The following is a 27,161-nucleotide window of genomic DNA, read 5'->3' as shown; positions in this document are numbered from 1 at the left end:
GAAATAATGGTATGTGAGCAGTGCAGTATCGTATAGGCATTAATTATGTTCAGCGGATGGGCCTGTAGGAGGTTATCTGATAGAAGAACCATTGGGTGTTATAGAATACCCTTCAGTTTAGCCTATGGTCACACTGGAGTGTAAAGTTATAAAGGTGGGGTGCTGGTGATGTTATTATTGACTGGCTAAGAGCAACGGCAGAGTGTATTGAGTAAATCTCTCATTTTACAGAATGTCTTGCAGATTAGCGGTATCCAGGCACTTATGGAATGGATTGTAGTGCTGTACGAGCAACCCTAATTAAGATGGTAGATGTGGGGGGGGTAATCTATCCATGGTGCTAGGGGTGGAAAGATATATGCGGAGTATCCCCGGAGTGGCACCAGGAACTTAAGGGGATTAGTGTTCCCCGATAGGTAACAGCCCTTGTGCCTTCTGGATGAAGTGTAACTAAGGGATGCTAAGGGTTGTACTGGTATGAGATGGGGGCTAGGGCCATGGTGTGAAAAGCTTGCTTGTTGGACTCAGACTTCTAGCGTGTAAGAATCGGTGGTAAAAATAATTCAACTATGGTGGTAATTTTCTGAGGGGGAGGCTTCATTAAGTCCATATTCGATTGTCCGTAATTTGAAAATCCACCATGCCTCTTTGTAGTTTAAGGCATTTTTGTTGTTCGAGGTGTTTTGAATTTTGTCAAGGACCCACCATTTCAACTGATCCTGTGTATGTTGAAATTGCACGAAGTGGGAAACCAAAGGTGCTGTGATGGAGCGGCATCTTACTTTCGAACGGTGTTCCCCGATACGTTTGTGTACCGGTCTTGTAATTTGGCCCACGTAGCGGAGGCCGCAAGGGCACTCCATGGCATATACCACATTGGATGTCTTGCAATTGGTAAATTGTCGGAGGAACCATTCTTTACCTTCAATTTTGAAGGATTTGATTTTACTCGTATACTTGCAAGCTGTGCAGTTCCCACATGGATGGTGACCTGTCAGTGTTCTGAGATCCCACATACCTGTTCTCCTGGTCTTTTTAGGGAGGCGGGCATGTGTGAGCCATTCGCTGAGATTTTTAGATCTTTTGAGAGCCATCCTGGGTATTGGTTCATCAGGAAGGTTTTGTTGAACAAGAGGCCAAAATTGTTTTATGATTTTCTTGATACTGTTAGTGTCTGGTCCGAAAGTGGTCACGCAGGTGATGCGATCTTCTAATGTGATGTGATTTTTGGGTTGAAGTAAGGTTTCCCTTGGAATACATAAAACTCTTGCGCGTATTCTTGATTAATTTCCTCGGATGGCTGCGTGCCAGGAGTTTAGATTGAAGATGTGATGCGTGTTGCCGGTACTGTTGGGTTTCCGAGCAGTTCCTACGTACTCTTAGAAATTGGCCAAATGGTAGATTAGTTCTCAGGCTTTGTGGGTGGCTACTATTGAAATGAAGTAATGTGTTACGGTCAGTTTCTTTCCCATATAGTGTGCATTGGAGCCTGTTGTCATCTGTAGTGATTGTTAAATCCAAAAAGTTTATAGCTGTTTGACTGTTATTCAGAGTGAATTGAATCTCTACTGATTGGGTATTGAGCCATGTATGGAATGTGGCAAGCTCTGGTGTGGTTCCTTTCCAAACAAATAGAATATCATCTATGTATCTGTACCAATTTTGAATTTTATTGAGAAATGGATTGTGGTGGTTCAGCACAAACGAGGCTTCATATTCTGCCATAAAGATGATTGCTAAACTGGGGGCAAATGCTGCCCCCATGGCAGTGCCATTGATCTGCAAATGGAATGTTTAATCAAAAGTGAAGAAGTTTTTAGTCAATGCATTTTCTAAGAGCTCGAGAATGAAATTGACGGGCACTCTTCTCTTCATTAGTCGGATTATGGCAGCCGTGATGTAGATATGGGACCCCCTGGTGGCACGCAGAGTTCTTTCAACCATCCCTTCTCCCTTTAAGGTGTTATTCGGCAACCTGCAGTTCTCCCTGTGACTGGAGGTTGGGGCATTTCAGCAGTGAAAGTAGGTGGGTTGTCTGAAAGTGGGAGACATGTTTGAGGGCACTGGTATAATGATGTTTGAACAATGTAAACGGCTCCTCTGACTAAGTGAGAGGGACAGACAGTAATACTTTCAAGTGTTGCATTGGGTGGCCAATCAAGCGCTACGGGAGATGGCAACTAGGACGCTGGCACCCTATGAGAAATATCTCTATAGGCTGGTGCTGAAAGACCCGGTTCCCCTTAGATGGCCCTGCATGGCCAGGTGGGAAGCGACTCTGGGCAGAGAGATAACGGATGAGCACTGGGCCTGTATTTGGCATAACATACCAAAGCTGACACGCTCAATCCAGTTACGAGAGGATTGGTACAGGGTGCTCCTGCAGTGGCATTATACACCTGTGGTATTACACAAAATGTTTCCTAACGATACATCAAGCTACTGGCGTGGGTGCATGGATAGGTGATTGTGGGCACATAAATGGTGGGAGTGCCCGGTGTGTCAGCCTTTCTGGCAGGAAGTCATCAAGCAAATGGAAGCTATTTTTGGGACTGGTATGGGTGTGGAGCCGAGGGAGTGGGTGTTTGGGCTGGGGGAAGCAACTGAAGGCCTAACGTCCAAAGAGGACCTGAAGCAATCATGGTCTTGCTGATCGCTGCCTGGCTTACGATGGCCCAAAACTGGAAGCATAATAAACCTCTGTCGAGCATATATTGGCTACGGACGGTTTGGAAGTTCCTTGCGATGGAATGGGTCACTTATAGGATCCAGGGCGAGCAAGAGGCATTTATGCGTGATTGGGGGTTGGTTCTTGTGTAGCTAGTGTGTCTTTAGGATCCAATGGTGCCCGCAGAAAATAAGGATACTAGACTTTTGTGAATCAGACTCTGGCCGGTTGTCAGACATATCAGCCATGGGTAGGTCCCGTCCCTGGGTGTGCACGGGGAGGAGGGGGCAGGTGGGGTAGGGCAGTTGAGGGGGGTTGTTAGTTCCTGTTTGGATGTTATGTACTCAACTTGAAAACCTCAATAACACTTAAAAAATAAAAAAAAGTAATAAAGTTCTCCAAGGGTGAAAAGCATTGGCTCCAGAGGGTGGTTCCTTTCCCCTGGAATTCTCCTCAGTACAAATGATTCTTGGTCTAACAGTTCTTTGTATCTTTCTTGACCCGAAACGCAGAGGGTCTCCAGTGTTTGGGCTGACTCACCGGCTCTTGGTGTTCCCGGCCCTGTTCACGCTCACGCGACAAATGTCTACTGCCTGCTTTCACCTCTGGACTGCGCTCGCTTCGCTCCGTGTCTCCCGCAGCCTCGCTTCAGCACGCCTGTCTCAATCCATGTCCCGGTAGGTAAAACGTTGCTTTTTGTGGTTGCTGCAGGCCCAAGAGTTATCCACTGCCTCCTGGCATTGTCTGTGGCGTGACCTGCAGCGGTTTTCCCCTTATGGTGAGCTGCTTGGCACCGCCACACCGGTTCCTGCTTCCAGTTCTCAAGCTTTGCGAATGAAGGGCACATCTCCTTCCAAGCAGCATCCTCTGAGTTGGCCTCGAGTCTTTAAATCTCCCGCATGCAGGTGTATTTTGAAAACCACTAGAACGCTCACTGAGCTTGTGGCTCCTTTCGTTCTGCATTGTCCTTTTCCCTCGTCCCAGTATTTGGGGGATTGTGGGAATGGTAGTTCGTGCTTGGTATCAGATTAAGGCCCCGGCCTTCCTTTCCATACCTATGGACAGAAAAGCTAGTATTACTGGGAAGGTTTGGTTTTAGAAGTTCAGTAGTTTTAAAGTCACAAACGTTATGTTGAACAGTCACAAGGGTTTATGTTTATGTTACCAAGTCCGTTTAACATGTGATGTTGGGGAAGCTGATCTTATTGGGCTTAATCCTTCCCGCTCCCTGCCTCGCTCCAGCCTGGACATATTGTTCTCTGGCACGTGGGGGAATATTGGAGGTGGAATAAGTAAAGGGGTGAGGGAGAATATTACAAAGGCCATCAGGGCCTTTGGAAGAGAAGGAATATCCTCTAGAGGAAAAACGGCATGTCTTTCTCCCACGATGCTGGGTCCCTTTCCTAAGGATCACCTTCCCCCATGTGATCCTCCCTCATTTAGCCACCTTCAGGGTTTGGATCTGAAAGCATTTGCTTCACTCTGGCCACATGAGGGAAGGTTACCTCAGAGAAAGGAGTGATGATATTATTGTATTCATCACACATCTCTCTGTGTATAAAGACCTTGCATAGCAGAACCGTTGCAGGCCGGGTTCGAGAGGCATCTGCAAAGCACTGTCCGACCCAGTTTCCGGGACACTAAGGGTGCAGCAAGTGAGGATTGGATTCCAGTGGCATATATGTTTGGATGATGGGGTGTAGTGTTGGAATATCCGATTTTGCATGTGAGAGGTTTACTATTGGGGACATATACAAGGTGTTGTTTATTTGAGCTGCATTTACAATTGGGATTGAGCATCCATCCGAAATGGGTCCTCAGCTGGAATTTCAAGGATGAGTGAGTGTCCTAAGAATTATGTTTTAGGGTTACAGCAATGAAACAATTAAGATTCTTGTGAGTGGGATAGAGGTGCATTCATGGTGATTTATGTGGAGCTACGGTTAGAGGCCTATATATTGGCTTGAAAGAGGCCTGTAGGGTTTAAAGTGGTAACAGTTGAGAACCGGGATGATCCTCCAGTCCTAACATACATGATGCCATCTTTAGGGGGGACTGGGCTGGGTCTTTTGTGGTCGGATATTAGTTTAAAGTGGTAATCTTGGCAATATTTGCAGCATAAGTGAATTGGTTAGCAGGGTTTCCCCAAGAGATAGGCTGGGTTGGTTCTGAATTGTGGGTTCCTTAGAAGCTTGTTATCTTGAGGGATTGCAATCTCTATAACAGCTGTGATCTTTGATGTGCTTATTAAATACTTGATGTTAGTATACAATGTTGACCGCTTCCTGCTTTCTCCAAAGCTCGGCCATGGATTTGAAGACTGGTGAAAAAGTTGCTATAAAGAAGCTGAGTCGGCCCTTCCAGTCTGAAATATTTGCCAAGAGAGCCTACCGGGAGCTCACGCTGCTGAAGCATATGATGCATGAAAATGTGAGTAATCTTTGATGGCCTTGCATTGTCCTACCTTCCCTTCTGACTGTGTTCTTCCGGCTCATTACACTTTCCCACAAGCCTTTCCGCCTTGTCCAGTTCTCTTTGGATACGTCGCCCTGACCTTCAACTGTTTGCCCTTACCACTGACAGTGCTTTGTTCTCCTGTGACTTTGCAGTCCTGAAACCGTATTACCATCATCGTTTCTGCATGATTCACATTCAACTGGCAAATTTGCTGGTTTCGGCTTTGACTACAATGCTCCCCCTTAACACTACACATACCTCTTCAGACTGTATTGCCCTTGTAAGTGTCCACCTTCCATTGACTTAGCCGTCATTCCATATTTCAACTTCCCCTCTTTCGCCCTCCCCCACATCTCCCATGTTTACCACAATTGTTACCCAAATAAAGGGTCCTTCCGGTCTCTGCACCAAATCTGTGACGCCGGGCTGCACTACCGTTATCCACGCTACCATAGTCCAAGACTGCTTGTAGTCTATCAGTGAAACTTGCATACCGCCTTGATTTTACCTCTTTTGTATCCAAACATTGCACCATCAGCTCTGCATTACAAGTTAAAAGATTTTTGTGATTCTGAGCTGGGTGGAAATGTGCAATCTAAGTCGGTAAGTGAGGACCAAAGCCACTAGTAGGAGTAGCTAACTGGGAAGCAGGGTACAGAATTCCACTGAGTAGTACAGACCACCATTTACACATTTGTGTTCTAAAATGGAGACCTCCTGCAGAATCTACTGAGGTAACGTGTGAAGTCCATCAATCATACAGTGTCCAGCTGAGCTGTAAAGATATTGTTGGATGGTGAGGTCCCACTACAGGTCCCATGTATTGTATGGCCCTGTCCATTTAAAAATTGGGTGAGAAACCTTTTTAATGTTTTTCCTGTTGGATTAGTCCTCCTCCCATAGGGTCCTCATTCTAGAAATGTATCCAGCAGCATCAGTCTGGCTTCAGAAATGTTGTTGGTGGGTGCTCTGCAGTTCTCCATATGTTTCTCTGGGTTTGTTGGCACCCATGTCTATCTGTGACATCGGGAGTATATATGGACCCAGCTGCACTCCATGGCCACAGTTTGCCCAGTTTTTTCCTTTTCTTGGAGCAACCATAGAACTGCAAGAGGGTTGCACGTTGTCTGGTAGAGGGGTAAGTTTGGATATTGCTGTGGAATCTATGAGAGGAAGGACTAATCAGATGTGCAAAGGACGATCCACCTAGACACAGTGTGCTTGATAACCTCACCGCCCACCCAAAGCCTCAGCAAAACTGACAAAATTTTGTCCATCCTTCCTGATATCTCCCGCCGAGAGACATGGTAGCGGAGGTCCAGATGATGAAACCTCTCTTCTGTCTTAGATGGATGAGAAGGAAGGATAAAAAGACAAGAATATACTGGTATTGAGATCTTGTGAGACAAGTAACAAAATGCAACACTACCTTGGGGGTGGGAGAGGAAGGCTAGCCTTGCCCTCAATCACTTTTTTCTTGGAGCAGAAAAGGTATCAAGGCTTGACACAAAGGGCCTAGAGTTCACTCACGGAGGCGATTGCAACCTGTGAAGGCATCATGAAGTACGACAGACAGCAGACTTCAAGCTCAAACAAAAGAACATTATTCATTTAAATGTCAGGGTGGTTGAAAGCCTAACTTGCCCTTTGTTAAGGTGGGATTCTCCTACTGGAACAAAACTAGGAAAGTCTTAATCAAAGAGTTCAAATTAAAAGTCTGTCTGTGTCCAAAACCTATCCTTGCCCTCCCAACTACAATGAACCAATGTGTAGGGATGTCAAAGTCAAAAGAAACTGTTTGAAGGTCTGAGCTGCTTTTAGATCACCATTTCCATTTAGTTCCCCTTCCCCAAGCATAAGAAAGTTCAATTTAAAAGGCTCAAAGTGTACCTTTCTACAGTTCAAAGTGATGTAATTCAGCACCAATCATTGGGGTTCCCTTCCCCAGGTTTCACGTACCACAGTCCAAAACAAAGGGGTCTTGAGACTTCGGTCCCAAGACAACAAGTGTAGGTATTGGGGTTCCCTTCCCCAAGACTTTCAGTACCTTTTGAGGACACTTGTCTTAGCTCTTCAAAAGTGTTTAACAAAAACCACCAGGTCAACTTGACCCCTTTTCTGGCTTGTCTTGCCAACTTCTTTGCAGTGTTTTCAGTGGACTTGTCTCGCAGTGTTGTTAACTTTCACCATCTAGGGCTCTCTGGTCTAGGCGAAGTTGTCCAACCACACGATCCACCCATCCTAGGTCACGCAACCAGAACTCGTGGACTCCTCGACACACACCCACAGGTTACTTTGTGCTGATTCATGAGCACCAAGTTACTGTCACTTGTTCACTTTTATTAGGCTTGTAGCTTAGGGGTATTCCTGGACTCCTCCGGTCTCCTATTGGTCGCCTCATGGCTCGGTCACCATGCCTCACGCACCCCTTTCGAACCTGTAGCCTTGCCACACTGCATTCACTCTTTAAGTTCACTGTTTGGCTTTCTTCAGCCTTCACTGTGTTATTTAAAGTGTGCTGTTAACTTCAATGCTCTTGTAGGTGGTTTAATTAATTGCAGTATTCAATGCAGGCCTGTTTGCTTTAGTGTTGAATAGCACTTTAATTTGTTCTTCAATGTGCGCTGGTTTCATCTCAATGTAGAGTGCGCTGTTCAGTTCAATGTTTTATTTGTATTGGCTTTTAATTGTTAACTTCACCTTTTTAGTTTGGTAATCAATATGTATTGGATTTTCCCAAAGTAATTTAGTTTGGTATTTAATATGTGCTTTTTCATTCATTCACCTGGACCGTCACTCACTTGTGGTCCTTTCGGAGCTCCCCAATGCTGACACGCCTCTCCGACACTCGCCTGCCTTCTCGGCTTTTACCCGGTGGTTCCCGTGATTTCCTTTCACCTCCTGAAGTTGGGACCAGCCACCGTAGCGAGCTCCGCTCACTCGTTGTGTGCTCCCTGTTTTACACCCACACTTCTGCTGCTGGATTTCGGACGCGGGTAGCGTCCAGTGTATTCTGGGCTCCTTGGTAGCTCCTGCTGTACATGCTACTGTTCAGAGGCTGACAGGCTTTTGGGCAATAAGAGGCCCACGGTTCCACAAGTCCTCTGGGACTTCTACCGGCGTCCTGGTCCCTTCTCCTGGACCACCATGGCTGCTTCCTCTCATGGTTCTCCTGCTGCTCCTCCAGTTGCTCTACCCGTTGCTCTCTGCCCTGCTGGGCCAGTCTCCCTTTATAATACACCTGCAGCCCCTTGACAGGCTGCAGGTGTGGAACTCTGATTAGTTCTGACTGGACACAATTATAAGGACATGCCTGACCCTCAAAATTCCTTGCAGGCATCTTCTCAGTCCCAGTACCAAAGTGATGTAAAGGGGTAATCTCCATTCCTCTTAGTTGTATCTTCTTCGTTTCTGTATGGTCAATTGTTGTATAGGAAGAGTTGAGGGTGACTGGCTTATAACAGCCCATAAAGGTTGGAGAAGGGTTAGGGTGGTTGTCAGTAGAGAAAGGGGGAGGCCATGTCTCATCCAGGGGTACCCCACTCCCCGTTCCCAAGAACCCTCCACCCAGGTTATCCTCCCTCGCTTGTCAACCCCCTCCCACCCCCCCGAGTCATGATTCAATGGCCTTTCCCTGTCCACCTTCGCAGAGGACCCTTGGGGGAATAGGAGTGAGCGCACCCTCAGGTTTCTCACAAAACCATGAACATCAATTTAACGGGAAGCAACCTCAAAGAACACAAATACAAAGGATCAAATGAATCCACCAGAAGAAACATCAAAACAAGATTGAAATCCGACAGACTATAAACTGGCATGGTGGGCACTGATTAGTTAATCCCTGCAGAAACTGCTGCTTCTCCCTCGGGCTGGACGGCCATCCATGTTGGACTGATTAGGAGCACCTTTGTAGTCCCGGTATGCCCTGGCTCTTCAACCCCTTCTGTTTGCCGACAGTACCTCCAGGGAAGGCTTATCTCTCGGCCTGGTTTTTCCTCTTCTATTTTGTGTTGTCCTTGGCCAATAGGAATTCATGAAATGCTAGACAGCTCAATTGTGTTTTGAAGAGTGGTCTCTAAGGTAGACCCGACTCTTCTTAGTCCCAGTACCTTTACTATAGATCAAGGACCACATTGACACCCTGGCTCCTGCTCTGGCTCACTTCTGCAACCACTCCTTCGCCACTGGAGTCTTCCCTCCCTCCCCCCCGAAGCACTCTCTTGTGCACCCTCTTCTTAAGAATCCCTCTGCTGACCCTTCCTGCCCGGCTACCTATCGCCCTATCTCCATCACTCATTTCCTGGGCAAACTCCTGGAAAAGCGGGCCATCTCCCAGCTCATTCTTCACACAATCATCTGTTGGTTGTCTCCATGATCATCAGTCTGGCTTCAGAGCTGCCAGAAGCACGGAAACTGCTCTCCTGCAAATCTGTGAAGACCTGCTCTCCAACCTGGATTCCAACACCCACTGTGACCTTATCTTACTGGAACCATGTCATCCTGCTCAACCGTCTGTGATAACCTGGGTATCACTGGTCAGGCCCTGGCGTGGCTAACTTCTTTCCTCTCTGATCGACCCTCCCAGGTTCCACTTGGGTCCTTCCTCTGCTCTTTCTCTACCTGTGGTGTTCCCGCAGGGGTCTAACCTCAATCCCTGGCTGTTCAACCAATACCTTTTACTGCCTGCCCACTGCATTAGTGCACTCTACCCCAACTTCCAGTGCTATGCAGATAAGTCTCGGCTCCTTTTCAGGCCACCTTCAGCCACCTCTTCTCCCTCTCTCATCTGACTGCCTGTCCGCCATCCAAGAGTGGTGTGCCGCCAATGATCTCTGCCTTAATGCCAGTAAAACCGGGATTCTCCTCATCGGCACACCCGCTCCCTCCTTTAATGTCGCTCTCTGGCCGGTCTCTCTTGGCCCTCTTTCTCCTCCCACCAAGGCTAAAAACCTTGGGGTCATCTTCGATTCCACCCTCTCCTTCTTTCCTCACATCTCTGACGTCTCTAAGAAGTCACACTACCAGCTGCACCTCCTCAGAGGTATTCTTCCTTTCCTCTCCTTCCCCCATAAACTCACTGTCTCCAGGGCTCTGGTTCTCTATAGGCTTGACTATTGCAGCAGCCTCTTTTTTTTGAAAATATATTTTTATTGACATTTTGTAGGTTATTACTGCGAACATTGCATCAAAAAGAAAACAGTATTACGTTTATAGAAAGCGTACCCACCAATAACCCTTTTATGCCCCCCCACCCCCCTAGCCGTTTAATCAAAGTAGAATCTGGTTTTAACACTTCGGAACACAATGCACAGTCACAGAGCACAGGTGATGGGCATTTTTTTGCACACTTGCCCTTGGGCTCAACCTATTAGGACCCCCTTGTGGGGGGGAGAAAACATGTCCCAGTTAATGGGTGCCTTTGGAGACCCCGACTTTACAGTTTCACAATGTCTAAAGGACAAAACCGGGCCCACCGTGAAGACTGGACCCCTCATGTACTGCGCTCGTATCTTTCAAAAAATGGAAGCCAGAGTTCTCCAATGTTGGTTTTGGATTCATCAAGAACGTGCGTAAGGAACTCCATGTCATAAATCGCTCGGACCTTGGTAACCCATTCCTTTTCCTGTGGCATGTTTGGGTTTTTCCATTTTTGGGCCAGGCAACACCTGGCCGCCACAAGCATGACCTGGAGCATGTGGCCCTGGGTGTCCTCCTGATCGTCCCCAACCTCAATCCCAAAGAGTAGCCGCCAGGGGCAGAGGGGTCTGTCTATCCCATCAACTCCCCTGATCCAGGATAAGACCTCTCCCCAATATATCTGTACCCTGGGGCATGACCACCACATGTGTATGTAGTCTCCAGTGATGTTTCGGCATTTCCAGCAGTGTGGGTCGTAACCTGGGAGCATTCTGGATAATCTCTGGGGGGGGATAGTGCCACCTATGTAGGACCTTTAATGCCTGGTGTCTGTATTGGAGGGACGTAGTTGAGCGATGGGCTCGGATACACATCTTGGTCCATCTCCTATCGTCTATTGCCACGCCAAGGTCTCTTTCCCATTGCGTTCGTGCCGGGGGGGGTCCCTTGGTATTGAAAACAAGAGGAGTCTGTACAACCGAGCTATCACCCCTTTGGAGCCCCGAGTGGAGATGATCACTTTCTCAAAATCTGTAAGGTCCCTCCTAAGAGTGTCCCCCCACGAGGGTTCTGAGAGATCCCCCTACCCATAGATGGCAGGCCCTGACCAGGCCTGCCTCGTACCAACTCTGGTATGCTGCTGGTTCTGCTATTTTGGCCAGGAATGGTGGCGCCCAAATGCAACTTAGCGGGGAGGGCCAGGTCGTGAGCCACCTGAAATAGCTCCCCTCCTTCCAGACTGACCAGAGAACCCCCAACACTGGGTGTTCATGTACCCTCCTTGGGATGCTTGTTCTTGGGACCCATAACTGCTCGTCGATCGTGACTGGGGCAAGAAGTCTGTTGTCCAGAGCCACCCACTGCTTCTCCGTCCCAGGATTAAAATGGTCAACCAGAATCCTTAGCTGTGATGCCCTATAGTATGTGTCAAAATCGGGGAACCCCACTCCTCCATCCTCCTTCGGTCTTGTCAAGACATCGTAGGAAATTCTATGTTTCTTTCCCGCCCAGAGGAATCTAAGCAACACCCGCTTCATTGAGTCGAAAAAGGGCCTCGGCACTTGGGTAGGGAGCATCTGGAAGAGAAATAGGAACTTAGGGAGTATTACCATCTTAATCAGGTTGAGCCGTGCCATCCATGAGAACCCCGCCGCCGCCCACCTCTCAATATCTCTCTTAACAGCAGTCCATAATGGGGTAAAATTGCGCGCGAAGAGGTCACCCGGGGTGGATGGGATTTGGATTCCCAGGTATCGGAACCCCTCTCTCTGCAGTTGGAAGGGGAGACTTTCTACATATTGTACCTCCGAATCCGGCAGCTGACCCCCCACGAAGGCCACTGACTTGTCTAGGTTGACTTTATACCCCGAGAGGTTACCATAGCGCGTCAGGGCCTGTAGTACATGAGGGATCGTCCGTGACGGCTTAGTAACATACAGGAGGACGTCATCTGCGAACAGACTAATCTTGCAATGGGAGTCACCCAATTGGACCCCTTTGATGTTTTCGTTGTTACGTATCGAGACTGCCCAGGGTTCCATAACTAGGGCGTATATCAAGGGGGATAGTGGGCATCCTTGTCTTGTACCTCGCCCCAGGGGGAAGGACTCTGACTTTGTCCCATTTGCTACCACCCTGGCTGTTGGGGAAGAGTACAGTGCCGCCATCCAGCCCAACCACCTCCGGCCCATTCCCACCGCAGACAAGACCTCTCCCATGAATTCCCAGCTCACCCTATCGAAGGCCTTCTCTGCGTCTAGGGATAGGAGCAAGGCCCCCTCGTTCCGGATCTCCCTTGAGTACAGCACGTGGAGAGTTTTACGCATGCTGTCCGAGGCCTGTCTGTTAAGTATGAAACCCGCCTGGTCGGGGTGAACCAGTCGGGGAAGGCACTTTTCTAGGCGAGATGCCAGAATTCTAGTGAATATTTTTGCGTCAAGGTTTAAGAGGGAGATGGGTCTGTAGGAGCCACACTCCTTCGGGTCCCTTCCCGGCTTCGGGATGACCGTGATGAGGGGCTGGAGGAAGGAGGGTGGGAGCGTCTCCTCGTTTCGGATTTGGTTAAAGAGTTTGGCTAGGGGTTCCACCAGCGAAGATGTGAACTGCTTGTAAAAATCGGCTGTGTAGCCATCTCCCCCCGGGGCCTTACCCACCCTCAGCCTCTTGATGGCCGCCTCTACCTCGTCAACAGTTATGTCTGACTCTAGCGCCTGTAGTTCCGCCTCCGTCAAGCGTGGCGGGGGGTATTCCTCCAAATATGCCCGTATCTCCTCTGGTGATGTTCCCCCCTGTTTTGTATACAGTTCCTTATAGTAATCTGCGAAGGAGCCCACTACCTCTGCTTTGTTGTTAAGCATGGAGCCCTCCCGTCCTCTAATGGGGCCCACCCTTCTCTCCAGTCGACATCCCCTGGATCTACGAGCCAGCAGCGCTCCCACTCTGTCCCCCTTCTCATAGTACCTCTGTCGTGTGTATCTCAGCTTCTTAACCACCTCACCTATGAGAGCCGTGTGTAGGGCCTGACGTTTCTCGCTCATTTCAACTAGGATGGATTCCCTGTCCGTCCCCCCCTGATTGAGCCTACCCCGCAAGATTCCAAGGTCCGCCTGTATCCTGGTTTCGACGAGTCCTCTTTCCCGTTTACGTCTGGCTCCCTCTGCTACGAGGAGGCCGCGGAAGGTGGCCTTTGCTGCCTCCCACACCGTTGGCATGTCAGTTTCCCCGTCATCATTTATTTCGAAATATGCCGCCATTTCGCCTCTTAGGAAGTCCCTAAAGACTGGGTCTCTGAGAAGCACATCATTACACCTCCAGTGGGTTGATCGGGGGGAGATGGGGAGAAACCAGCTCGCCACTAGGAGCTCGTGATCGGACCAGGTTATTGCCTCGACTCGCGGGTCCGTGGCCACTCCGCCTCCCTCCTTGGAGGTCAGGAGCAGGTCGATTCTGGTGTATGTAAAGTGTGGAGGGGAGAAAAATGTATAGCCTCCCTGTTCTGGATGCGTTGCCCGCCAAACATCCTCCCAATAGTGTTCCCTCAGGAGAGTCTGGAATGAAATATTATCTTTAGATATCGCCTTGGGTCCAACCCCTCGGGCCGTCCACCAATCTAGTTTGGGGTCCATTACAAGATTGAAGTCGCCCCCGAGGATCATGGCCCCTTCTGCCCATTCATCGATTACCCCCATGAGTTGGGTGCATAGAGGGTAGCCAGAGTGATGCGTTCGCCTTCATGAGTGCCCTTGATTGCCAGGAACCGCCCCCCAAAGCCCCTCTTGGTTTCGGTATTGGAGAGGTGGAACGTTTTATTCAGGAGGATCCCTACCCCCTCCTTCTTCGAACTTCTGTGTGAGGCCCAGTAATTGGATCCAATGTCCCTTCCCCTTATGGGTGATTCCTTGCCCTGTCTATAGTGAGTCTCTTGGAGGAAGAGTACCGTTAGTTGTTGTTTGCGAAACATGTTACTCGTCAGGGATCTCTTGTTCTGGGAGTTGAGGCCCTTGACATTAAGTGTGCCTATCTTGCCCTCGACCATTGTCATATGGGGAGGCCCCCTCTGTTTGTCCTGTGTCGCGGAGTTGCCCTGTAGCCTGTGTCCGTATTGTAAACCATAGTTTGATTCGGCTATTACCCCCTTCCTTCCCCTGTGTTCCCCACCCCCCTTCCCCCACCCAGTCCTCCCCTGCCCCCCATTCCCTTTTCCCTTTCATTGTAAGGCGTCCGTCCACGCCCCCCAACTGATGTCTGGGTTGGTCAATGAACCACCAAGGACTCTTACCCCAGCCCCGGGTATTTCTTATATTAGGGATCCCCATCTTTTGTTCTTCCATATATATCGACCCCAACCATTACCTCGGTGGAGGTGGTCAGCACTGGAGCCCGCGAACCCCCCGGCCCCCGCACCCACCCCAAGGTTCAAACTCAGCCCCACACCGGGAGAAACACAACCAAATCATTAACATTGCATCAAACTGCTTCCCGCCCTCCAACCTGGCGGTTTAAACCTCACGCCAACGTGGCGCCCGGCCTTGGCTTCATGAGGCCAGGCCTCATTTTCCAGCTCTGCCAAGGCTTGGAATACAGGAGCATCAGTAGGGTTCCTCAACCCCCGAGAAAGTGGTAAAGTCATGAGTTCGGGCGGTCCTCGGAGGCCGTTGATGGGTGTCTTGTTTTCTGAAATTTACGAGTACCATTGACCTTAGACTTGCCGCTAAGCTTTCCCAGACCGACCGGACCTCTAGGGGGATCTTGGGTGCCACCCACTCTGCCGCCCGAGGGGGCGGGCATGTCGCCAAGCAGGTCATCTGTGGCCCTCTGAATGTCCTCCTCCGAGACCAGATGGTACTTCTCTCCCTGCCATTCAAACGCTAGGTAAAAGGGGTGGCACCAGCGGTATCTGACCCCCTTCCCCTGTAGCCATCTTGTGAGGGTGCCACATTTCTTCCTCATTAGTAGGGTGAGAGCTGAGAGGTCCTGAAATATGGACACCCTAGAGTCCCCATATTGGATATTGCCTAGGTTTTTCGCCTTTTCTAGGATCTTGGCTTTGTCTTTGTAGTGATGCAGTCTAGCCAGCACTGAACGCGGGCCCCTGCCTCCTCCGCCCGCCCGGTGGACCCTATCAAATTTGATCTCGCCTCCGGCACTCTCGCCCAGGACAATCCTTATGATATCCAGTACTTTACCCTCCAGACCCTGTATGGTCTCGCCCTCGGATTCCACCAGCCCAAAAATGCGTATGTTATTCCTCCTTTCTCTATTTTCCATGTCGTCTACTTTGAACCGAAGTTCCTCCTCCCGCCGTTGCATGTCCTGGAACCTGACCTCCATTTGGGTCTTGAGGAGGGCTGTGGAGAGCTGGTTATTTTCGACCCCCTCCATCCGGTCCTCGAGGGTGGTGACTTTGGTGGTAAGGTCCGCCAATTTAGCCCCCATGTCAGTTCTCATCCCACGTATCTCCTCTAGGATTATCTGGATATTGTTTTGTATAGCCCCCAGGTCGGGGGGAGGGGTGGAGTTGCCCCCTGCCGCCATTTCGCCCTCGGAAGCCTCAAATTGGTATTTGGCGAGGGTCTCCCTCCAGCTCATGGGGGGGGCACTCCGGTGGGCTGTAGTTGGCGCGACCTATCCAACCCGCAAATTTGATCGTGGGAGAGTGCAGCGTATAGTTGGCGGCCCCGGTGGTGGGACGGGTAGGCACCTGGTGGACGAATGCCCCCCCGATGGCGATCCCAAGCGATGGGCGCAGCCAGGCCGAAGCTTCCGTATGTGGAACGTGGCCCAGTCGAGAAGTTGGGGGTCTGGTGTCGGTGGGGCCCTCTGGCGTGCCTCCGGTGCCTTCTCCTCCCGCAATGTGCTCACGGCGTCGTGCTCCAGTGGGGTGGTCGTGAGGGGAATGGTCTGATTGACCTCTCGCCAATAGTCCTTGGTCCCCTCTGTTCCTCCGTGTACTGATCTCTCTTTGACGTAGGTCTCACCTCCCGGGGTCCCACCTTGCCAGTCACTCTGGGTCCGTTTCCCTTATCTACATTCTCTTTGTCATCAGGGGGATGGGGGGGGAGAAAGCCAAAGCCGGGGCGAGAGAGACAGGGGGGGGGTGTGCTCCCGCGTCGGCCCCCCGATCCGTTGGTGTGTTGGGGGCTGGAGCCGCTGCCGTCCCACCTGAAGCCCCGCTTGTCCCCGAGGGGGGAGTCAAAATTGGGGAGGGGGTGCGCTCCTGCGTCGGCCCCCCGGGATTCACCGGCGTAGTTGGTGCCGGGGCCGCCACGGACCTGCTTCAGGCCCCGTTCGTCCCCCCGGCATGGGGTGGTTCAAGGCCAGAGGGGCGGGTCCGGGCGTCGGGTTGTCTCTTCGCTCGGCCGCAGGTCCCGCGTACAATCTCCGCCTCGGCTTCTGCGTTCTCCGTGTCGCATCTGGTCCCTCCTTCTCCAAGTCTGGCGCGCCCGCCGCGGCCCACAGCCGAGCCCCGCTCCAGGGTGTGGGGGGAGGGGCCGGTGAATCCCTCGGGCGGCCGAACTCGGCGAAGCCTACACGGCCGAGGGTCGGAGTTGGACCCAGCTGGGGGCCGAGGGTTCCCACAATCTCGGGGGGGGGGTCTCAAGGAGGGTGGGGCCCCCACTCTTCTTCACTACCAACAGTTACCTGGGGCTGGGTACGGAGCTCTCAGCTCAGGCAGCCATGTTGCCTGCGCCCCCTGGTGGCCTCCGCAGCAGCCTCTTTTTAAATCTGCTTCGACTCTAGGCCCTCTGCAACTCATCCAGAACAGGACTGCGAGACTTGTCCTTAGCTTTAAGCCCAGGGATCGTATCTCTCCAGGACTGAAATCTCTGCACTGGCTCCCAGTGGCTGCGAGGATTAAGTTCAAAACCCTCTGCATTGTCCACAAGGCCTTCTGGGGCCTGGGACCTCAATACCTTCAACTCTCTCTCTTCCTAAATATCTTCCTTCTAAAGCCCTCTGCTTATCCGCCCCCAACTCCCTTAGGGTCAGTCGCTTCTCCAAGCAACGAGCTGGTGGTAGATCTTTTTTTCGGCTGGGCCTTCCTCTGGAACAGCCTCCCTGAAACTTGAGAACCATATCCGGTTCCGGAAGCACCTCAAAACCTTTCTCTTTGCTTCTGCTTTTTCTCCTAGTCTCCCCTGCTGAATTTCCTGGCTGATACTGAAAATGCACTAGTTACTTGGCCACCTTCTGATCTCAGGGCCCAGGTCCCCTCCCCCGCCAGTCGCATACCTGCACTGCCTTCCTGGCAACCCACGCACTGGGGACTATTTTCTGTATCCCTTCAGTCCCACTACTAGCACTTGACACCTGTTGTCTGCACTTACCCCTTGCACTTGCCACCAGCTGGCTGTATTCTTTTATCCCATGTTCTGCACTGTCACCCTCCACCCCCTGCACTTTCCCCCTTCCATCTTCCCATGTACTTGCGCGATCTTAATGACACCTGGCCTAGTAGGATCAATGTCTCTGTCCTCCATCTGTTCCCTCTCCCTTGCCTCGTCGCGCCTTGGGGAAAAACTGGTTTTCTTGTAGTATCTTCGAAACCTCTCGGACATGCTTGACGTGACTTAGTATACTACACAAGAATATCATCTAAATAGATGACTACATAGATATCCAATATGTCTTTGAACACATTAAGGAAGGATTATAATGCTGTTGGTGCATTGCACAGGCCGAACGTCATGACGAGATACTTGAAATGCCCAAACCTGGTCCTGAAAGCGGTCTTCCATTCATCACATGGATAGATATGTCCCAAATTCTAGGCCCCCTTTAAGTCCAGTTTTGCATAAATGCTGCAATTGCGTTCTTGATCAAGGAGAACATGGATGAGTGGAAGGGGATATTTGTTGCATTCAGTTGACGGTAGTCTATACAAGGTCTTAACTCTGCTTCGTTCTTCTTATGGATGAAGAAGGTGGGAGCCCCGGCCGGGGAAGTTGAATGCCGTATGAATCCCTTTCAGGTTTTCTGCCACGTATTCCTTAAGAATGAGGTTTTCCATTTCAGAAAGAACATAGCTCTTTTCTTAGGTTATTTTAGCTCTGGGCATTAAAACAATGAAGCAGTAATACAACTGATGTGGTGGGAGTTGGTGTGCCTCAACTGGATCAAATATCACAGAGGGATCACATCTCCGGGATCAGGAGGCAGGTGCATTGGCTCCCAGTCAAGGAAAGGATTGTGTTAGAGTCCCTAGCACTGACTCATAAATGCCTCCATGGCCTTGCCCCACTATACCTAGCACAAAGGATCACTAAAAACACATCATCCAGACCCTCTAGAGTGGCCTACTCCAACTGTATCACTGTTCCTCCCACACGGATAGTGCGCGCATGCGGAATGAGCTTCCCTACCATGGCTGCGACCTTCTGGAACACCCTCGCAGCCCAGATCAGAATGATTGAATTGCATGCAGCATTCAGGAAGGCCATCAAAATGAGGCTCTTTGTATAAAGGGCCTCACCTACTGTGTTCTGCTTACTTCCTCATGATGCCTCTTTGTTCTGTATTCTGTAAAGCAACTATTGACTATGTAACTAAATTTTCTGTACCAAGTATTACTCTGTTGGGCTGCATTCCATGTAACCCTGAATCAAACCCTTTTACGTCTCCTTATAGCACCTCGATGCCCCTGGGCTGTAGTGCGCTATACAAATACAAAAAATAAATACAGCAGAATAGTCCATTATTCATACAGCAACATAGTCCAGGTATTCAGATGCTATTCCTTCTTTAGTTATTGTTACCAGAACAGGTTTATTCACTGGATGACAAGGGGGCCTTTCCTAAGGGAACTTTCTTCATGAGTATGATCGGGTGGTTCGAATGACTACTCCTTGGGGAATCTTGATGTCAACCTTTGCCAATCTGAGTAGATTATGGTAGCGCAACCAAGGTATTCCTAAAAATGATTTGAAAATGAGTAAGAACAGTACTGTGGTTATTGGCCGATAATTAGTGGGAACGGTGTGATCAGAGAAGGTTTTTTTCTTTTTTTAGTAGTGGGGTCGGGTCACCCACGCTTCTTTTATACTTGACGGGGACTGTAGTAGTATTAAATGAAAAGTTCACAAAATTAGTAATAATAGGGGAGAGGAGGGGGGCGCAAAGTTACTAAATGGGCTGGGAAGTTATCCCCTTTACAATTTGAGGCTTTTAGTTAAGAGATGGTGTCTGCCATTGTGGTTTCGGTCACTTGGGTAAATTGGAATTGCAGATTCATATTTTCCTTAGTTTTGTTGAGATTACTATTAGACGTATTTTTGTTGGCTAAGATTTTTCTTTTTATGAGTATTTGCTTTTGGAGTAGCTCAATTTTGAAAGCCAACGCATTTTGGATGGTGGTACACCATTCCTTGCTGGAATTAGGAGTAGTGGTTGGGATTGGGTTTTCCAATTCTTTGAGAATGGAGAAGAGTTCTTTGGAATTGGAGGATGCGTTGCTAATGCATGTGTTATATACGTTGGCTTTGTGAGATATAATTGATGCTTTGTATATTTTGTTGGCAGCTTTGAAGGCATTGGTGGATTCTATAGTGGGGGATTTTCGTCTTAGCAAGACTAATTCTTCATTAAACTAGAAACTGGTTCGTTTTTCAGCACGTCGTGTTTTAGTTGTTAGTGGTGCTACCGAGTCGATAGTGGTGGTGAGACACTTACGGTAGGTCTGTGCCAACGGGTCGGGGTTATTTGTGACTATGATGGATGACAACGCGTTGGAAATAATGGGGGCTAGATTATCAGCTGTTAACTTACGAATATTTCTTGTTTCGTAGGTATCATTACCTTGGTCATCCTCGGACCCTAAGGTTTGTACTGCCAGAGCTTGAAAATGGGCAATATAAGATAATAGATCCTTATTACCTTGGCGTATATCCACTAATTCATTGTGCACCGGGTAAGAAGCATATTGATGATCAAAATAGCTTGAACAGAGTCAATGAACTCTTTAAAGTTCAAGAGAAGAGGCTCATTATCCACATATGGGGTTGCACATGACAATGCAATTTTCTCCAGGTTTAACAAAATGTGGTATAGGGTTGGTCTATTAAGGCAATGCATCTTCCATTGGGTGCTGAAAGCTCAGAACTCTTGTGGGTCTCCGTCGTACTTGCATAGGTGGAGAAGGTATATTCGGTCCCAGTCCTGGAGTTTGTATGGAGGCGGGACTGATTACAGGTCGAGATTCTTGTCAGATGGTCCCTGCAGGGCCCTCCCCGCCCAACCCCAGCACACCACACGGGTGTCTAACTCCAGGAACTCTTCACAGATAACTGATCCATCTTCCCCTGTATAACAGAAATTGTCTGGAACAGAACCACACTCTTAGCAGGAGGCAGCTACTTCAGACTTTTTGTAATGCATTTGCTATTTTTTATTTTTTACTAGATCCTCTATGATTCAGAAGAGAGTGACAGTGTAGATCTCTTAATCTGTCAACATAACTTCCTTCTCCTTATCAGTCTCTTGGGAATCGGGAAAGGACTACCCACACCCAGGAAGGAAGGACTCGCCCATGTTGTAATCTACACAGGTGGGGAAGCTTTACATGCTAGGTGAGAGCGACTTAGTCTGCGCCCCTTTCTCGGGAACCGGTACCACGGCTCTCGAGCTGCAGAGGACAAGGGCATGAATCAATATGCACAGATAATCTCTTCACACCCACTTTCCTTTTTTCCCCAACTTTCCCCAAGGCACTCACTATTGTTTGCCAAGAGCCTCCCTAGAGCCATCTTTTCTCATACATCCATGTTACCTCACATGGACTCTTGTGCACATTAGTACGTTTTGTAGAACAATATTTGGCAGTAAGTAACTTGTTTTGCAGAGTGTCATAAGTTACCCAAAGAAATTCCAGAGAAATATAATATCCTCTAAACAGGAATATGGGACTAGTAAGACTAGGGGACTCATTACAAGTATGGCAGTGTGGGGAAAAAAGTGTTGATGACGGAATTACCACCACTTTTCCTGCTCCGCCATACTATGAGTTTGGCCCTGCAGTGTGTGATTTACCTACAGCATCACGCTGGAGGTAAATCCTCCCACTTTCTGCTGCAAAATCACTGGAATTACCACAGCGGTAATTCCATCAAAATCCCCCATGGAGTCCTATGCACTCTAAATTAATGGGCACTAACACAAAGTGGAAGGAACAGTAATTCTGTTGGGTGGTATTCCACCAGATTTACCACCCAACTCGTAACGATGTCCTAAGCCCCTAACTTTAAACAAGAACTGATTTAACGGATAAGTAAAAAAGGATAATTGCCTGCGTATCACCCTCGAATTCGAGATTGCAAGGTGCCGCACAATGCTCTCTGCATATCTTCTTTCCGATCTTCATGTAGTTTAAATTGCCATATTGCGGCAGGAACGCTCCTTGTCCGCCATCTTGGAATGGGCACATGTTGTCCATCTCCAGCGGCCATCTTGGAATGAGAGGTAGTACTTAATTCCTATTGCTTACCCCAGATCATGGCATCCTGTAGCGGAGATGGAGCACCGTGTCCACATGGGCTGTCAGCGCATGCCAGGTGGTGGTGGGGGGGGTGGGGACGGGAGCATGGGGCCGAGGTAGCTTAGAGATCCTAACAATTCAGAACCAAAGAGTTTGAGGCAGCTCAGGCTATGCTGGTGCACCGTGGCTCCTGCCTGGAAGGTCAGATCCACCTTCACTGAGAACAGATGTGGTGATGAACAGTCCAGAGTGACGAGCACCATGTCCTCAGTGCTGATCAGGATGAGGATTGACCATAATTTATTCAGGTTTCCTGAGGATCAGTTGAATGACAGGAATCTGAGGTAATTTATCAAGGGGATTGACGTTTCATTCTATAATCAATGCAACCCCCCAAAGCTCCCTTTAGTTTAAACTTCCTGGAGCTCAAAAACCTGCTACTGGTTCATACCGAAGGCAAAGTGGTCCAGTTGAGGTATCCGCAAGCAGGTGAGCAGGGCTGGCCTTAGCGGCGGCAGCACCCTGGGCTGTTTGAAAAAGTGCCCTTCCCTCCATCCCCCGCACGTCCCTTGTCAATACAGGAGTGGGAGGAGAGGAGCGCCACTTTTCTTTGTCAAACACTAGGATAGATGAAAGACAACTGAAGGCCAGTGTTGCCAACTCCTCAGTAACGGAAGTAGCTATTGGTGGCCCTAAAAGTCGCCAGATGTAGGTAAATTACATAATTTCCTAATTTGCATAATTTCACCCCTCCCCTTTTAACTATTTTGTTTCAGTCCATCCCTTAACCACACCCCTGTGTCATCTTCTCTGCCTCCAAGCTTCCTGTCGACTTAATACATTAACTCCTCAAAGATTAGCTGCATACATGGTTATTAACAGTTAACACTTCCCTTAACAGTTAACACTGGCGAATAACAACACTTTTTTCTATTGGTTTGGAAACTTGCATAAATGACGCAAACCTCGAAACCAATAGAAAAAAGTAGCTAGATTTCTCGTTAGCCTCTTTTTTAGTGGAAAGTTTCTAGGGGGCCGTACTTTCTCACTAAATATAGCGAGAAAGTCACCAAGTTGGTAACACTGTTGAAGGCCGATATCCCGGACCCCACTACATACCTTGAGAGCATTCCATTGTTAAGGACAGCACCCACCATTCGATACCATTTCAGGCTCGAGCTCCATGACAATGGGTACAAAATGTACAGTTGCGGCAAAGAGGTCAATGAGTGAATGGGCGCAGGCTAGTTTGAAATCCACTAACCTCACACGGGTGGGATTGTTGTTCATTTACCAGCAATGTTTGTTTGTTTAATAATTTGTATTGCGCACCAAACCCAAGGGTATCAGGGTGCAGCAGTTACAAACAGGTGCACAGCTTAGGTTACAAGTTTACATAAAATATAAAAAGAAAAAAACAGAAACATCTTAGATTATACATTTTCAAACACATTGTTGAAATGTATAGGGGGGGTAGTACATTTATACAGAGTAAAATTTAGAATATATTACAATTTCTTTAATAAAGTGTATTGCTGAGAGGTGCACATATAGACGCTAGAGGTGTATTTAGTGTTAATGCGGAGGCCACAGTCGGTGCTGGTCGGAAGTTTTGAGCCAGGTGATGGTATTGGACCTAAAATTCAGGTAAGGTTGATCTTCTCATAGGGAATGGGGCATGACGTTCGAAAGCTGGGCCGCTTTGACATGAAAACTACAGCCACCAATCTTAGATAGCTTGAATCTGGGAATAGTAAGTTGGCTAGTCTTGCCGGTCCGGTTGAGGTCCGTCTTTGGAATCTCTCAGCTAGGTAACTGGGAGCTGCATTGTTTAGTGATTTGTGGATAAGTGACAAAGATTTTAATTGGATTTGTCATGGGTGGAGAGCCGGTTGTTTTGTCGTCTAATCTCAGAGATGTGTTCTCTTCTGTCTACGGGCTGCTCTAAGAGCGTTGTTTTGAAGGATTTGAATTCTCCTGACGATGGATTTATTGGAACCTATATGAAGTGCGTTGCAATAATCTAGCCTGGACAATATGAGGGCTCTGGCCAGGATGACACAACTGTTGTTAGTTAGGAAGAGTTTGCCAGTTCTAATAAGTTTGCAAGTATATGCATTTCTGGAAGCCAATGAATTGACTTCTTTAGTGAAAGACAAAGAATCAAGATAGAATCCAAGGGTTTTTACATCTTTGGCCACTTTTAGAGGGTTGCCATCGATTATAATGGTGGAATATTCAGGGCGTAACTTTTTGAGGTTGGAGGGGGTGCCCAAAATGATGAGTTCTGTTTTATCATCATTCAGGCATAGACTGTGTAAGAAGCAAATGGATGGGTATCCCCTAAACCATGGACAAGGGGAACAATATATATCAAAAGACAAAGCAAGGGGTCACACAGATAAATACAACAGTTATTCAATTAATGATTGACTTTAGTAGGTATAAGGGTGATAAGAGGCTCAGTCAGGTAAGCAATTGATTCAACATTTTATTAATTATACAAAAATCACAATACTGTAAAAAAAATTCCATTCACACAATAACATCTTAAAATGTATAGTTATCAAACAATTTCTAGAAATCTAAAAACCTATAAGACACTGCTAATAATAGTAATTCATAGCACTGTATATCTGAAGCAGTGTATAGTAGTTGATGTAAAGGTGCTGTCAAAAAGTGCTTAGTGCCTACTACGTGTACATCATTGGCAAGTATCATCATAAGTGTAGTTTCAACGACAAAAATGATCTGGTTCAGTCATAAAAACTGATGGTCGTCTTCGTCCGTGCACACAAATAACATGACAATTAATATTTAGGAATCCTGCAACATTTATAGCATACAGGATAGCAGTAAACCAGTAGGTTGCATAATAGCAAATATACTGTGTTTCGAACTTGATTGACGATCTGGACCTCTAGTAGAATGCTAATACACAAATAAAAAATAATTAACAAGAAAACTATTAAAAAACTGAGATTGAACTTGACTGTGACTCAAAAAATCACCCAACACCAATTTGAGTTCAATTTTAGAGGACTGCCAATATCAAGTAGACCAAATTCGCCTCGATGGGTCCATAAGGGGCGCATAAAGTGATTGCTTCAAAGGGATTTTTACCGTTATCCCAAGTTCTGACCTTATTGTACAGAGAGACTGACCAGAGACGTGTAGTGGGCTGCATATGTACAAACCTACTAACCTTGCAAAGTCTACAAATTGGAGCATGTCCATAAGTCAAACAATAGGACACATAGCCATCTGGTGTTCATAATGTCAGATTAGAACACGCTGCAGTGCATCAGAGAGATACTTGACCAAAGTACAGTGTAGAAATCCGCTCATAGGTAACGCCCCTAAACAAAGAAAAGGGGGGGGATATATCTTAAAAGGGGGGTATATGTAAAAAGGGGAAAAAGGGGAGTATCTGTAAAAATGGCCATAATATAGAAAAAAAACTAGACCAAACCAGCTTAATAAGTGTGATAAATGGTAACCATTGCTTGCCAAAAGCTGGCCATATTTTGCATTGAAAGCGAGCAAAGTAAGTGTATCAATTGTATACTGTCCAAAACAAACTGGAATAGTCCCTAGCTGTGGTAAATCAATCCAGTAAGGGTTTGCCGCATCGGGGTGACGCCCTATTTCCCACAGGACTAGATTCCAAGGACCAGTCAATGCGTCTTCACATAGCTCACAGAAGTTAGCCCATGGAAAGAAAAGAAAATCCAAACGTGACGAATAAAAGTGGAAAAACGTCCAAATGGAGCCGAGCACCAAACAACACTTACAAATACTCACTGCATTAGGAGACGGATGCGCTGTCCAAATCAAAAGCCGGGAACCCAAAGAAGTATTATAAAGTTCAGGTAAGTGGCTATTGACCGTCCTCCAACTTGTGTTAGCGGGGCAGAAGCTTGCAACATGAACGTACTTCGACCCGCTATGCACGAGATAATGGACAAGGAAAGGGGACTGAACATCCGCTCCAAGACGAGAGAGAAGGAATAAACAAAAGACTGCAGCACGTCCAGCCAAAAATCACGGCATGAAGATATTTAAGAACTGCATCTGAAAGTAAAAAAAGAATTCAGGAAATCCAACTGGTGAAAGAAAAAATTATATATAAGGATTGATTTATATTAAAAAGTGCAAACATTTGTATAAATATCCGTCAATTGGGAAGACTGAATGGCGCAGACCAAAAATTCTAACAAAGTGAACCAAAAAGTCAATAGAGCAACAAATGGGAAAATAGAATTAGGAATCAACTAATAAAAATAGAATCGCAAAAGGAAAAAATAAAAAGAAAACGAATCTCCTGCGGTTGAATAGCCCGATAAGGACAGAACGACTAGCCTAACTGAAGATAGCCCAGGGGCATCTCATGGAATACGTTGTAGCCACTCTTCTTGGTGATTAAGTCCTAGATTATAGCTGTGGATGTTATATATCCACCATTGTTCGCGTTCTGCCAATCTGGATGCTGTGTTGATGGCATCTACGCCTAAAACGTTCTCAAGGACCAACCATATCAAATCATTGCAACTATGGTTATTGTCCAAGAAATTAGACACTAAGGGAGCTGTGAGGGTCATGGTCTGCAATTTGGATTTATGTTCTTCAATGCTCAGCTTAATAGGTCTATATGTTTTCCCGATGTATGTTTTAAGGCACAGGCAAAATATTACATAAATAACATGTGTGTTGCTTGAGCTGCTAAGTTTTGTCATTAATCGTGACTGTAGTACAAGTAGAAGTATATGTACATTGGTTACAAGAATCGCACGGAAAGTGGCCAGTAATGACTTTGGTCCCCCATATGCTCGTAAGAGTATTCAGTTTAATAACAGGTGATGTTCTATCTGCTTTAGTGAGACAGTTTTTCAGATTTTTGCCCTTTTTTGAATGCGTATAGTGGGCATTGCAAATTGGGAATATTCAATTGGAGGAGGTGCCAATGTTTTGCAATTATTGTCTTGATTTTATGATGGTAAGTATTGAAGGTCATGGCACATACTATCCGTTCCTTGGTAATATTGTCACGATTAGGCTTCGTCAAAAGGGTATCCAGATGTTGATCCTTGGCCCTTTTGCGTGATTAAGTAGGTGGGAGGGATAAACACATACCTGGAGCCTATCTTGAATGATATCTGCCTTTGTCATATAATTGTTCCAGGATGGAACAGTTTCTCCTAGCTCTAAGGAACTGGCCATAGAGAATGCGTTCACGCAATGATTGAGGGTGGAAACTGTCAAATCTCACAATGGTATTACGGTCAGTTTCTTTACGGAACAAATCCACAATAGTGTGGCCACCACCATCTTAAACCAAAAGGTCTAAGAATGGTAAAGATGAGTTACTTGCAGACATGGTGAATTTCAAGTTAGTATTTAAAGTATTCAACCATGCAAGGAACATAAGGT

General features: G+C 47.6%; 1 protein-coding gene across 2 annotated transcripts in view; it reads left to right on the top strand.

The window, feature by feature from the left end:
* The window catches only part of MAPK13 (mitogen-activated protein kinase 13), a 308,674-nt gene that overhangs the window by 141,192 nt on the left and 140,321 nt on the right, over positions 1-27,161 (top strand). For both annotated transcript variants that reach the window (XM_069633431.1, XM_069633432.1), the window contains exon 2: positions 4,969-5,098. In XM_069633431.1, the coding sequence (XP_069489532.1) occupies positions 4,969-5,098 (130 nt within the window). The remainder of the gene's footprint in view (positions 1-4,968; positions 5,099-27,161) is intronic.

Source organism: Ambystoma mexicanum, chromosome 13 (assembly GCF_040938575.1).
Source record: "Ambystoma mexicanum isolate Mex_15411 chromosome 13, UKY_AmexF1_1, whole genome shotgun sequence".
Classification (NCBI taxonomy): domain Eukaryota; kingdom Metazoa; phylum Chordata; class Amphibia; order Caudata; family Ambystomatidae; genus Ambystoma; species Ambystoma mexicanum.
This window is presented reverse-complemented; position numbering and strand designations above follow the sequence as displayed.